General features: G+C 42.5%; 1 protein-coding gene across 1 annotated transcript in view; it reads right to left on the bottom strand.

The window, feature by feature from the left end:
• Window positions 1–7530: 7530 nt before the first annotated feature.
• Window positions 7531–13875, bottom strand: part of LOC139386296 (junctophilin-3-like) — a 31329-nt gene continuing 24984 nt past the window's right edge. Inside the window, exons 3-5 of the mRNA XM_071131839.1 lie at window positions 13584–13708; window positions 9017–10026; window positions 7531–7982 (exon numbers count right to left, since the gene is read on the bottom strand). Of these exons, the coding sequence (XP_070987940.1) occupies window positions 7902–7982; window positions 9017–10026; window positions 13584–13708 (1216 nt within the window). The 3' untranslated portion in view covers window positions 7531–7901. The remainder of the gene's footprint in view (window positions 7983–9016; window positions 10027–13583; window positions 13709–13875) is intronic.

The following is a 13875-nucleotide window of genomic DNA, read 5'->3' as shown; positions in this document are numbered from 1 at the left end:
ACAGCTCGGCATTCAACACCATAGTACCCTCCAAGCTCGTCATCAAGCTCGAGAACCTGGGTCTCGACCCCGCCCTGTGCAACTGGGTACTGGACTTCCTGACGGGCCGCCCCCAGGTGGTGAGGGTAGGCAACAACATCTCCTCCCCGCTGATCCTCAACACTGGGGCCCCACAAGGGTGCGTTCTGAGCCCTCTCCTGTACTCCCTGTTCACCCACGACTGCTTGGCCACGCACGCCTCCAACTCAATCATCAAGTTTGCGGATGACACAACAGTGGTAGGCTTGATTACCAACAACGACGAGACGGCCTACAGGGAGGAGGTGAGGGCCCTCGGAGTGTGGTGTCAGGAAAATAACCTCACACTCAACGTCAACAAAACTAAGGAGATGATTGTGGACTTCAGGAAACAGCAGAGGGAACACCCCCCTATCCACATCGATGGAACAGTAGTGGAGAGGGTAGCAAGTTTTAAGTTCCTCGGCATACACATCACAGACAAACTGAATTGGTCCACTCACACAGACAGCATCGTGAAGAAGGCGCAGCAGCGCCTCTTCAACCTCAGGAGGCTGAAGAAATTTGGCTTGTCACCAAAAGCACTCACAAACTTCTACAGATGCACAACCGAGAGCATCCTGGCGGGCTGTATCACCGCCTGGTATGGCAACTGCACCGCCCTCAACCGTAAGGCTCTCCAGAGGGTAGTGAGGTCTGCACAACGCATCACCGGGGGCAAACTACCTGCCCTCCAGGACACCTACACCACCCGATGTCACAGGAAGGCCATAAAGATCATCAAGGACATCAACCACCCGAGCCACTGCCTGTTCACCCCGCTATCATCCAGAAGGCGAGGTCAGTACAGGTGCATCAAAGCTGGGACCGAGAGACTGCTTCTATCTCAAGGCCATCAGACTGTTAAACAGCCACCACTAACACTGAGTGGCTGCTGCCAACACACTGACTCAACTCCAGCCACTTTAATAATGGGAATTGATGGGAAATGATGTAAATATATCACTAGCCACTTTAAACAATGCTACCTTATATAATGTTACTTACCCTACATTATTCATCTCATATGCATACGTATATACTGTACTCTATATCATCGACTGTATCCTTATGTAATACATGTATCACTAGCCACTTTAAACTATGCCACTTTGTTTACATACTCATCTCATTTGTACATACTGTACTCGATACCATCTACTGTATCTTGCCTATGCTGCTCTGTACCATCACTCATTCGTATATCCTTATGTACATATTCTTTATCCCCTTACACTGTGTACAAGACAGTAGTTTTGGAATTGTTAGTTAGATTACTTGTTATTACTGCATTGTCGGAACTAGAAGCACAAGCATTTCGCTACACTCGCATTAACATCTGCTAACCATGTGTATGTGACAAATAACATTTGATTTGATTTGATCAATTAGCTTAGATTCTTGGAGATCAACTTATATTTCAACAAAATTACGTTACAGAAATGCTAATCTTATCTGTTTCTAACTACAGAAACGATTTCGGAACAATATGAGTGTCATGGCTTGCTGAATTGACATGGAACGACATTCAGCTGGAAAATGTCCTTGAACGTTGCAGATAGAAATTCCATGAATAGAGCCAACGTTATTCCTTATTCAACATGTCAGAGGCATGTTTGTTCTACATAGCATATTTCTATCTGAATGTTCCAAAACGATGCTTGCTGAAAGCGCCCCAGGTTGTTTTTAAAGTTAAGAGCTAGAATCAAGCCGTTTTCTCTGAGGAGAACAGGGAGACTTGGCTACAGAACCTGGCTATGAAATGCAGTGGGGAACATGGGAGGGTTCAGCGAGACTACAAATTCAAACACAGCCTGTTTTTCTATACTCAAGGGAGAAACATAGCTAGACTGTTGTTCTACTATTCAACTCAATGCTGCTATTGTTTTTCATTTCGTATAGCACCTTGAGAGTCTTAACCAGGCAAGGGTAGCAAACTAGAAGGTTGGTGGTGACTGGTTAGCTACGGGGAAGCAAGAGAGTCGCCTGTGCAATGTGTATAATCAGACGCAGAGCTGGAGCGGAGCCTGTCTGCCTGTCTGCCCACACATAGCTTACTCCCCCACAGCTCACCAGCTGATGTAGACTGTGTGTGGTGCATTCTTCCTACTGCTGAACAGAACTGTGCTACGCATCTGTGCTGCTAATATTAATTGTGCTTGTCACTGAAAAGCTCTCAATCTCTCAAAAAATGCTTGTCCAGTTCACTTAGTAGTCAGATTTAGTCACAGAGATAATTTTGTCTCATCTCTTTTTATTTAATTGAAATTCAAAATAATTTTCATTTAGTTATAGGTTTTTCTTTAGTCAGCTATAGTCTCATCAATTTCCAGTGAAAAATGTGTTTTACGAGTGGTGCAGCGGTCCAAGGCACTGCATCTCAGTGCTAGAGGCGTCATTACAGACCCTGGTTCGATTCCAGGCTGTATCACAACTGGCCTTGATTGGGAGTCCCACAGGGTGCACACAATTGGTCCAGCGTCATCAGGGTTAGGCAGTCCGTGTAAATAATAATTTGTTCTTAACTGGCTTGCCTAGTTAAATAAAGGTTAAATAAAATCAGCCCTGAAAAGAATGAGGGAGGGATGAAGAGAGGAATGATGAATAATAGATGGAGAGATGGATGAGGTTACTGGGATGTTGCAGATGTTTTCCCAATCTTTTTTCACTCACTCCCTTCCTCATCTGCCTTCAATCCCCTTATTTATTTTAAATCCTGTAAAAAAGACTGATATTATAAATAAAAATACACATTTTTGGGCTCAGTGCCACTGACATGTCAGGGCACATGCAGTCAGTGGTCTCGTGAGTCCTGTGTGTGTGAGAAGTGAGACTCACACCCATAGAGTTTGTCTCCATCAATTAGTTGTATAATATCAGATATTGATCTTGTTGGTGTTTCATCATTTACACCATATTGGATGTTTTTCTTTTCAGATTACAGACTGACTGGATGATATTCACCATCACTCATTATCAGCCCTTTTCAATGTTGTCCCGCTAAGATTGTTCAGCCCCAGTATTAGTGACTCATGAAAACATTATGCTTACACAGTTAAGGCAAATAATCACATTTTGTAGCCATTTGTGTGTGTGTTTTATGGGCATAGTTGTGATCATACACCCAACTGTCAGCTGGATAGATATTTGACAGACTGTTACCTCTCTCTCTAACCCCTCTCTACCTCCTCCAATAGATTTAGAGGAATGACCCATAATCCTCTTCTAGTGGTGGGACACGGCTAAACTCCACACAGTGATTTTATTACAGTAATCTCTGGTGAAATTGGCTTAGCTTCCCTTCAGACAGCAAGCAGACAGGGAGGCAATCAGAGACACAACAAGACATACAGAAAGCTGCAATGAGAACAAGACAGTGGTTCCAGAGTCTGGCAACAGAGAGAGGGCTTACTGGGAGTTGACAGCAGTGCAGGTTGATGTTTATTGTCAAGAGTCATGTCCTGGAGGCAGAACTGAGCGATTTCCCCTTAGATAGGCCAGCTGCAAAGTCAAAATTGGCTATATTGTAAACATTTATGAAAACAAAACAAAAAAATATTTTTGGTCTTAATTTAAGGTTAGGCATTACGGTTAGCAGTGTGGTTAAGGTTAGGGTTAGGTTTAAAATCAGATTGTATGACTTTGTGGCTGTTCCAGGCTAATAACCACTCTGCAGAGCTGCCTCCAGAACAAGATTCATGACCGAAAACGCTGACCTGCAACAGGGGTACGACACTACTAGCAATACAAACTAGGCTCTGTTGTTATGTACTTGTGTTATGATTTACCAGTATAATAAGATAACAATATATCATTTTTATGTAAGCTGCAGCCTGCTGATCTTCATTGTGTGGTCTTGCTGTCTGATGTAGCAACATACAGTATAGGACACACACACACACACACTGTCATGTTATTGACAGGTAGCCAGTATAAACCAAGGTGGAATGTACCATTTAAATTCTATTCAAGGGGAATTTTTGTCTGTGCTTCATCAGCTATTCTTCTCTGCATTATTGTAATCCAGCAGGATAGTACAGGAAGAAGGCTAGAGAAGGGAGAGTATAGAGGAATAGTTCACATTGAAATGGCATAGAGGCAAGACTGATTAAATGGAAATGAAAGTGTGTTGAGCTTGATACAGCATTTTCCTCTGCCTTTTCCCTTTTTTCTCACTCTCTCTTTTATTGAGAAGATGGGTCCCAGGAAACTAGCCCCACCCCCATATGTCTGACCACGCCCCTCACGTGACAGAGAGGAAAACTAAATCATGGTGGCCATGGTGACCCCCCTCCAATGGTGCAGTTTGAAGTAGCAGTTTGGTTTACTCCCTCTGCATCTTTATCATACTTTGGTATCTAACATGTTGTATACCTTAACAGTTTAACAATATGCTGTGTAAACCCGCATACACACGCATTGCGCATGTGCAAACACACACCCTGGAAAACACACACACACGTGGCCCCACACACACACACAATGCATTTTATAGCTAATATCATCAGTACTGTTTCTGTATATGGAAAGAATTGAGTGAATAATACAATATCAAAGTTGTATTAAGGTCTGAGCAAAATAAGAATAAGAAAGAGGGAGAAGACAAGGATTCAATAACCACAAACAATGAGTTTTCTTTCAAACACTTTCATTATTTTCTCCACATAACTCAAAAACAAACAGACCCCCAAAAAGTTAATAAATAAAAGAGGAGAGGAGAGAGAAAAAGAACTGGGCATGCTTGGGCATGCGATGGGCTCTCAAGGTGATGGGTACTTCCAGTCGGAATGGTAGAAAAACCACAGGAACAGGGACATCACCTCTGCACCTCTCAGCATCAAGACCCGCTGGACAATATTCATAGTTATTCTTTGAATCAGTGAACCATTTCCCATAATATCCCTTAACCATCTTACAGTATCAGTCCAGTTTCCAACAGTACCTCAGTAAGTCAAGACTGGGGGAGCAAACCACAGGAGGTTGGTGGCACCTTAATTGGGGAGGATGGGCTCGTGGTAATGGCTGGAGCGGAATTAGTGGAATGGCATAAAATACATCAAACACATGGTTTCCATGTGTTTGATGCAACTCCATTTACTCCGATACAGCCATCATTATGAGCCGTCCTCCCCTCAGCAGCCTCCACTGGCGCAAACGTTCTTGAAAAATATAACTCCAAGCATTTGGCCCCAGCTTTCATTCCTTCACATCGGCAGCTCTGTTTGACTTTGCTGGATAGAGAAACGGAGAGGTATGGGAGGAAGAGAAGAGAGCACACATACTGTAGATTGTGAATGATTACTGACTGGAGGACCAATACAATCAGGAGGGAGTACTAGCCCATTACAGACATGCTATAAATGTCTCAGAGTCTTTGAGTTAGTTAGCCAGCTATAAAAAATACACAAAACATTTCTCTCTTAGTTTGTCTGTTTTTTTCTCTGTTGTTTAGTTCCGTCTAAGATGTGGGCTTTGTCATGGAGAAGCAGTGGGATGCAGTAGACTGTCTGATTCCTTTACTGTACCGTACTATAGCTCCAGCCCAGGCTATCCTATGGAAGATTCGGCTTCTCAGAACAGTACTGGACAACACCTGGAAAGGTTCTGCTTGCTCACAACTAAGAGGAAATTGGCAAAGCCAGTAAAAGACAACCTTTCCTCATTGGGATGACATTTTAAAATGTTTTTATTTTATTTTTTATTTTTTTTCCAAAAAAACGTATACAAATCTAAAACATACTTGACCATGCATTTTAGAATATATTTTTTTTCTTACTTTATAAAACAAGGCAGTTGGCGTTTTTTCAGACGTCTTGCAAATAGCTAAAAATGTTGATGATTTTTTTCTGTCTTGGGAAATCGTTGTTTTGAAAGCAGCAGTTTGAAACGTAACAGTCTCTGAACTTGTACTTGGGCACACCAGTCTCTTACTGTACGGCGAGCCAGTGGCTCCAGACCAGGTGTGTGGGGTGAGGTTTGGGTAGAAACCTTTAGTCGTTATACTGTAATGAGAAAGAGAAAGAGAGAGAAAGAGAGAGAGAGACTCTGTTGGGGCCAAAGGGGCAGTTAGATGACAACTGACAGAATGTCATGCCCTATAGTCCTCATATGAAGTTCAACCTGTACATTAAAGACCAGAGAGATACTGATGAAGTTGGTTGGAATGTCAATATTTTATACAAATCTAGCGTATAATAACTCCACTGGACAGACGTGCATGAGTATTGTACCTGTTGTGTACATGGAATTGTACAGTGTGTGTGTGTTTGAGAGTTCTTTCCTTTAGATCATGATTTCCTTTTGTTGTAGACTACAGAGAGAATATTTAACATTAGAGACTTTTGTTGTAGACTACAGAGAGAATATTTAACATTAGAGACTTTTGTTGTACACTACAGAGAGAATCTTTTACATTAGAGACTTTTGTTGTAGACTACAGAGAGAATCTTTTACATTAGAGACTTTTGTTGTAGACTATAGAGAGAATATTTAACATTAGAGACTTTTGTTATAGACTATAGAGAGAATCTTTTACATTAAAGACTTTTGTTGTCGACTATAGAGAGAATCTTTTACATTAGAGACCTGGATGAAGTCCTTTCAGACAGAACTATTCCTACTCCGGTTGCGGACGGATTAGAGTTGATAAAGAGTAGATCCTCGTGCATGTTTCAATCTTGGTAACCCACGTTGCTAAATTTACAAACGGTTTACTAACATAGATAGGTATGGTGTTATAGTTGTTAGAGGCAAATTTGTATTGGTCATCCTGGTTTTTCAGATTGTAAACATGTCCTGTTGCTGACCAGATTCTGTAGTTGCAAAAGTTTTTTTGCAGCCCTATTTTTATTTAATCATATTTTCATGAAAGAAGGAAACAAAATGAAGTCTTGGTGGAAATGGTTGGTTGTTAGGATTTGGGGAGCACGGTGGGGTATAAAATGAAAGGAGAGTTACATGAAACAAGGAAAAGAGGGAAACAAGATATGGAGTGATGTCATGAGTGGACTACCGGGAAGGGGAAGGATGGGTGGTGAGAGGCTGAACTTATAATTGTGAAGGGGAACAACGTGCCAGAAGGGTGATATGTGCAGGGGTAGAGGATGAGGAGGGTTCGGAGGGCACTGGGTAGGACAGGGGACAGGGGGCCGTTTCCCATCCCTTTGAACCTTGTATTACTGGGTGGACAACACCTGTGTTCAAATACTACTTGAAATCTTTCAAATACTTTCAGCATTTGCTTTAGCCTGCCTCAACTGTCAGGTAGGCATGGTTTTGCACTTTTGGGACTTTTCTATTGTTTCCACTGCAACAGGTAAGCTCAATCAAGCACAGATACAGTATTTAAATATATTATTAAATAGTATTTGAACCCAGGTCAGGTGGACACAGTCAGAACCAGAATAGATACATTATCTTCTGCCTCATTTGACCCACTACACCATCATACAGGCAGTGCCACCACTCACCTCCAGAAACAAACTCAATCAAAAGAACATCAGCAATATCAACAGAGAGAAAAGGCAATTAAGGAATACAAAATCATATATATTAACATGTCATATGTGAGCAAATTAATCATTTTAATTATACGTTTTTAAACTATGATTTAAGAAGAAGAACAGGTAATTTCAGGGAGAGAAATCCAAAATGTTTTGCAGATGTTTTGCAGATAACTGCTTCTCTGAAATCTGGGCATTGGGAACCATCTGTATCCCCATATTGTTTATCCTCTTACTATATTCTTTACAGAAGTGTCAAATGGTCAAGGTCTGGTTACTGATAGTCATGATAATACTCATAATAATGTATAATCATAAAAGGAATCAATAGGCAATACATGTTTAAATAAAAAAGTGGATAAACAAAATTGCGACTCCAATGTTGAGCAAAATCACCATGACGACCAGAATTGAGCTGGAGCTCTGTGGAGGGAGGGAGAGAATAGAACATGTTCATTCAGACTTTCACTAACGTAAGCACACACACACACACACACACACACACACAGCTCTGCCTTACCACACAAGCAAATACACAGCTAATGTGTACTTTCTTTGATTTTGGTATTTACTCTGTATAATTAGGTTCATTTGAGAGATACAATATTTTCAAGTGAGTCTCTATGTCATTGAGAGCCAGCATGTCTAAACAGCAGACTGTTAGTGAAATATAACTGATGGGCTTATGTACTGTAACACTGTCATGGAAAATGTGCAGGACTGGATCTATTGTACAAGGTAGAAAGCATCACAAATGACCGATGTAATTATCAAAGCAATTGAGTCCATAGTATGATATCTAAAATATTTAGAATAAAATATATCATAGTGTTAAAATATATCATAGTGGGATCTTTGTCCAAGAGTGTTTTACAATGTGATCACTTGCAGAATCTACGTCTGTGTCTCATGTCTTACACAAGTTCGCTGCATTACTTGCCTCACTGCGGGTGCAAACACCCCCCCCCCTCCTCCAGTCACCATCACACGCCCACTTATTGGCTACCGCTGAAGCAAGGCATAACCTGTTCCCTAGCAACAGAGCGTGGGGCAGCCAATGCGGGGCTGCTTTGTGGAAGGAGCTACTTTGCCAATCTGCTGTTACTAAGGTGCTGGGAGTACAGTGGGAGATAGCTAGCTGAGGCTGTGGTGCGGTGGAGGGGACTGTGGGAGGTTAGAAGCCCAGCCAAGGTGTCTGTGTTGTGTAGAGCACCTGCCTATCAGGAGACTACACCAGGGCCTGGGATGCTCCCACTTGCTACCTTACACATAAGAGTTAATTCTGTTATTTTGTCTGTATACAGTAAAGTTGTATCTGAGAGCTGTGTGAGTGCAATTGACATGTGCATGGAAGTGATTACCCATGCATATGTATTTTTCTGCATGTGTGCACACAATAAATAAATTACATGACTAAATGTGACTATGCATGTGTGGTTGAGAGGAGGACTCCTTACCGAGTTTGCTTTGAGCTGGGTCAGTTTCTTGTCATCGTCGTGTTCTAGTGCAATGGGTGAGGATTTCTGTGGGGGGGAGAGGGTGAGATCCCTGCGCAGAGGCCTAGCCTCCAGCTTGTCCTCCTTGCGCAGACTGTCCATCTTTTGCATTGAGTCTGGGGCCGGTCCCTCCTTGCCCTCTTTACCCTCCCGTGCCCCTGAAGAACGTGCCGCCTCCATGTCTCGGCCCTCCCTGGCCTCCCGGCTCTTACTAGGCCGCTGTCTCTGCAGCGTGTGGGAGTGGGCTTCGCCCCCGTGACCATGGCCCTCCTCTCCCAGCCCATAGGGCTTCTGGGAGTTGGAGTCCATCGGCTGCAGTGGCCTCATCTCCATCTCGTAGTTGCTCAGCTTCTCCTCATCCTGCTCCAGCAGTCGTGTGTCACCGCTGTGCGTCCGCTGGGACCTCCACGATGCTGATGGGCAGTCCGACCACCGGTCCCTGGAGGCCTTGTGATTGGACGAACCATGCTCTCGAGATTTGTGATTGGAGGAGGCATGCTTGTGGCCGTGGCCATTTGTGCGCCCGCTGCCCCTGGCTTCCTCTTGGACAGAGGGGGTGGTAGAGCGACTTCTGCCCCAGCTGCCCCTCCTGCTGCCCCCTTTATAAGAGTGCTTGTCCTTGTCCTCGCTCCAGCTGTTGGCCCTAAGGTACTCCCCCCCTCCGCGCCCCTCCATCAGCACCTGGATCTCCTGCCCACTACTGCCCCCTCCCTCACCGCCACCACCCCCAGCATCGTCCACAGCACTCTGCCGCAGGAAGCGAGCGTTCTTGGTGCAGTGTGGCTTGGTGGTGGCAGGGCTGCAGGGGGGCGAGGAGGGGTGGCTGGCCTCAGGGCTAAGGTCAGGGGTCAAGTTTGGGGGTGTAGTGCCCTTCATGTAGAGTTCAGGACTGTCTGGCCCTGTGCCACTGGAGACCACCTCAATGTCGTTCTCACTGGAGTTCTGATGTTTTGGCCTTTGGACCTCTACTCCTGACCAACAGCACAGAGACACAGAGAGAGAGACACAGACAGAGACACAGAGAGAGACACACAGACAGAGACACAGAGAGAGACACACAGACAGAGACACAGAGAGAGAGAGACACAGACAGGGACACGAGAGAGAGAGACACAGACAGAGACACAGACAGAGACACGAGAGAGAGACAGACAGAAAGAGAGACACAGACAGAGAGAGAAACACAGACACAACAGAGAGACAGAGAGTCAGGACAGCATGACACACAATGTTGGAATAGTCCCATTTCAAAATGAATGATTTAGAGTTATTACGTTGGAATGGTCCCATTTCAAAGTCAATGATTTAGAGTTATTACGTTGGGATGGTCCCATTTCAAAGTGAATGATTTAGAGTTATTACATTGTCATAGTACCTTTTCAAAGAGAATGATTTAGAGTTATTACGTTGTAATGGTCCCATTTCAAAGTGAATGATTTAGAGTTATTAAGTTTGGATAGTCTCTTTTTCACAGTGAATGATTTAGAGTTATTAAGTTGGGATGATCCCATTTCAAAGTGAATGATTTAGAGTTATTACATTGTCATAGTACCTTTTCAAAGAGAATGATTTAGAGTTATTAGGTTGGGATAGTCCCATTTCAAAGTAAATTATTTAGAGTTATTAGGTTGGGATAGTCCCATTTCAAAGTAAATTATTTAGAGTTATTACGTTGGGATAGTCTCTTTTTCACAGTGAATGATTTAGAGTTATTAAGTTGGGATGATCCCATTTCAAAGTGAATGATTTAGAGTTATTACGTTGTAATGGTCCCATTTCAAAGAGAATGATTTAGAGTTATTACGTTGGGATAGTCTCTTTTTCACAGTGAATGATTTAGAGTTATTACGTTGGGATGGTCCCATTTCAAAGTGAATTATTTAGAGTTATTACGTTGGGATAGTCTCTTTTTCACAGTGAATGATTTAGAGTTATTAAGTTGTAATGGTCCCATTTCAAAGTGAATTATTTAGAGTTATTACGTTGGGATAGTCTCTTTTTCACAGTGAATGATTTAGAGTTATTACGTTGGGATGGTCCCATTTCAAAGTGAATGATTTAGAGTTATTAGGTTGGGATAGTCCCATTTCAAAGTGAATGATTTAGAGTTATTACGTTGGGATGGTCCCATTTCAAAGTGAATGATTTAGAGTTATTACATTGTCATAGTACCTTTTCAAAGAGAATGATTTAGAGTTATTACGTTGGAATGGTCCCATTTCAAAGTGAATGATTTAGAGTTATTACGTTGGGATGGTCCCATTTCAAAGTGAATGATTTAGAGTTATTAAGTTGGGATAGTCTCTTTTTCACAGTGAATGATTTAGAGTTATTAAGTTGGGATGATCCCATTTCAAAGTGAATGATTTAGAGTTATTACATTGTCATAGTACCTTTTCAAAGAGAATGATTTAGAGTTATTAGGTTGGGATAGTCCCATTTCAAAGTAAATTATTTAGAGTTATTAGGTTGGGATAGTCCCATTTCAAAGTAAATTATTTAGAGTTATTAGGTTGGGATAGTCCCATTTCAAAGTAAATTATTTAGAGTTATTACGTTGGGATAGTCCCATTTCAAAGTGAAGGATTTAGAGTTATTACGTTGGGATAGTCCCATTTCAAAGTGAATGATTTAGAGTTATTACGTTGGGATAGTCCCATTGCAAAGTGAATGATTTAGAGTTATTACGTTGGGATAGTCCCATTTCAATGTGAATTATTTAGAGTTATTACGTTGGGATAGTCCCATTTCAAAGTGAATTATTTAGAGTTATTACGTTGGGATAGTCCCATTTCAAAGTGAATGATTTAGAGTTATTACGTTGGGATAGTCCCATTTCAAAGTGAATGATTTAGAGTTATTACGTTGGGATAGTCCCATTTCAAAGTAAATTATTTAGAGTTATTACGTTGGGATAGTCCCATTTCAAAGTGAATGATTTAGAGTTATTACGTTGGGATAGTCCCATTTCAAAGTGAATGATTTAGAGTTATTAGGTTGGGATAGTCCCATTTCAAAGTGAATGATTTAGAGTTATTACGTTGGGATAGTCCCATTTCTAAGTGAATGATTTAGAGTTATTAGGTTGGGATAGTCCCATTTCAAAGTGAATGATTTAGAGTTATTACGTTGGGATAGTCCCATTTCAAAGTGAATGATTTAGAGTTATTACGTTGGGATAGTCCCATTTCAAAGTGAATGATTTAGAGTTATTACGTTGGGATAGTCCCATTTCAAAGTGAATGATTTAGAGTTCTCTTTGTTTTCTATTCATGTTTGGACTTTATATTCAAGTCCAGTCTCTGTGATATGGCCATGGCCAATTTACCCCATGAATGACATGAACAGCTGTACTGCTAACGTCAACCAGATGATGTCAGTATTATGTAAAGGAAATCAAAGGGACGTGCATATGGAAGGAACCATTGCCCTTAAAATGACCTAATTTCCTTTCCTGAGATGTGTGTAGTTGATGTGCCCATTATATTATGCAATCATCACAATAGAATAGAATACCTCTTAGACAGACAGACTATTCCTGACCACTCCTGTCCTGTCTTTAGACTAGACTCTGCCTCTTTTCAAGGATTTTCAGTCAGCAGCACCAGAGAGAGAGGGGGGGGGGGGGGGGGGGGTTAAGCATTCTACTCAGTTACGCCAGACACTCCTTTCTCTCTCTGCATTGCCTACCTTACCTCGCTGTCTCCCAGACGTCTGCACCCAGCCAGTCACAGCACTCACACAATCTTTACTCTGCTCAACAGGCAGCACAGCACGGCAAGGCACAGCACAACACTATCACTCTCACTCTGAGCCTCAACAGTGCTCAATGTGCTAATTTATCATGTGCAAGTGCACAGATATTGTGTGCAAAGGGTTTTGTTGGCACATAAGAGCTTGGTGAAATGACCCGTTTCAGTTAAGACAAATGCTGTTGTTGTTGCTCTGAGGATAAACTCAGCCTCCTAGGGAATCTGTAACTGTGAGTCTTTATAATGTCATGACATTCAAAACAGCCATCAAGGTATTGTCAGGTACGTGGAACAAACAAACAAGCAAGGGAGAGTATATGTCAGGAAGTGTGTGTGTGTTTAAGAGTGTGTGTCAGTCAGCCTGCCTTGCGTGGGCTTGTTGGAAAGTTCATTGTTGACCTCCCTCCAGCTTTCTGTTGCTGCCTCCATCACTCATGACTTGCACTGCACTGTGGGTAACCGGTCCCATGGGGCACAAGCACATACAGTAGAGCACCCACATGCCTGCCACTGACACCTGATTGACTTGGCCATTCTCTCCTCTCTCTTGCCATTATTTACATGTTCAGGAGACATACTGTATGTTTATTCATATATGATGCCGTATGTATTTTCTCTCAGCATTTCAAGTTGATAAAATAAAGTGACACACTGTGAGTGCCAAATAGACTCAGGGCATTAGTGTATTGACATTTGTGGTTATAAAAAGACCGTGTGTGACAAAATTGGTGCTTCTGGTATATTGATGGTTGCTATGGGGATGGTGGCACACTCACCGTTTTTGCGGTGCTGGAAGGAGGGGGAGAACTCTTTGGCCGTGACCCTGGCGAGGCGACACTCTTCCTGGGCCTTCTGGGCTGCTCCCATGGCCGCCTCTGCCTTCCCCCGTGCATGGGCTGTCCTGGTGGTGAGTAAATAATCATTAATTAAAGAATGCAACTGCAGGGAGCAAGTTGCATGACTGACTTTGTGAGTGTACTGTACGTGCATTGGAATGTATAATATAATAGACAGCCAATTCCCATTTCTCCTGTGAGGTCAGACCCTCTAAGTCAGGGCTGCCCAATT

The sequence above is a fragment of the Oncorhynchus clarkii genome, chromosome 1 (assembly GCF_045791955.1).
Source record: "Oncorhynchus clarkii lewisi isolate Uvic-CL-2024 chromosome 1, UVic_Ocla_1.0, whole genome shotgun sequence".
Lineage (NCBI taxonomy): Eukaryota > Metazoa > Chordata > Actinopteri > Salmoniformes > Salmonidae > Oncorhynchus > Oncorhynchus clarkii.
Note: the sequence above shows the minus strand (reverse complement) of the source record. Positions and strands in the feature narration are given on the sequence as shown.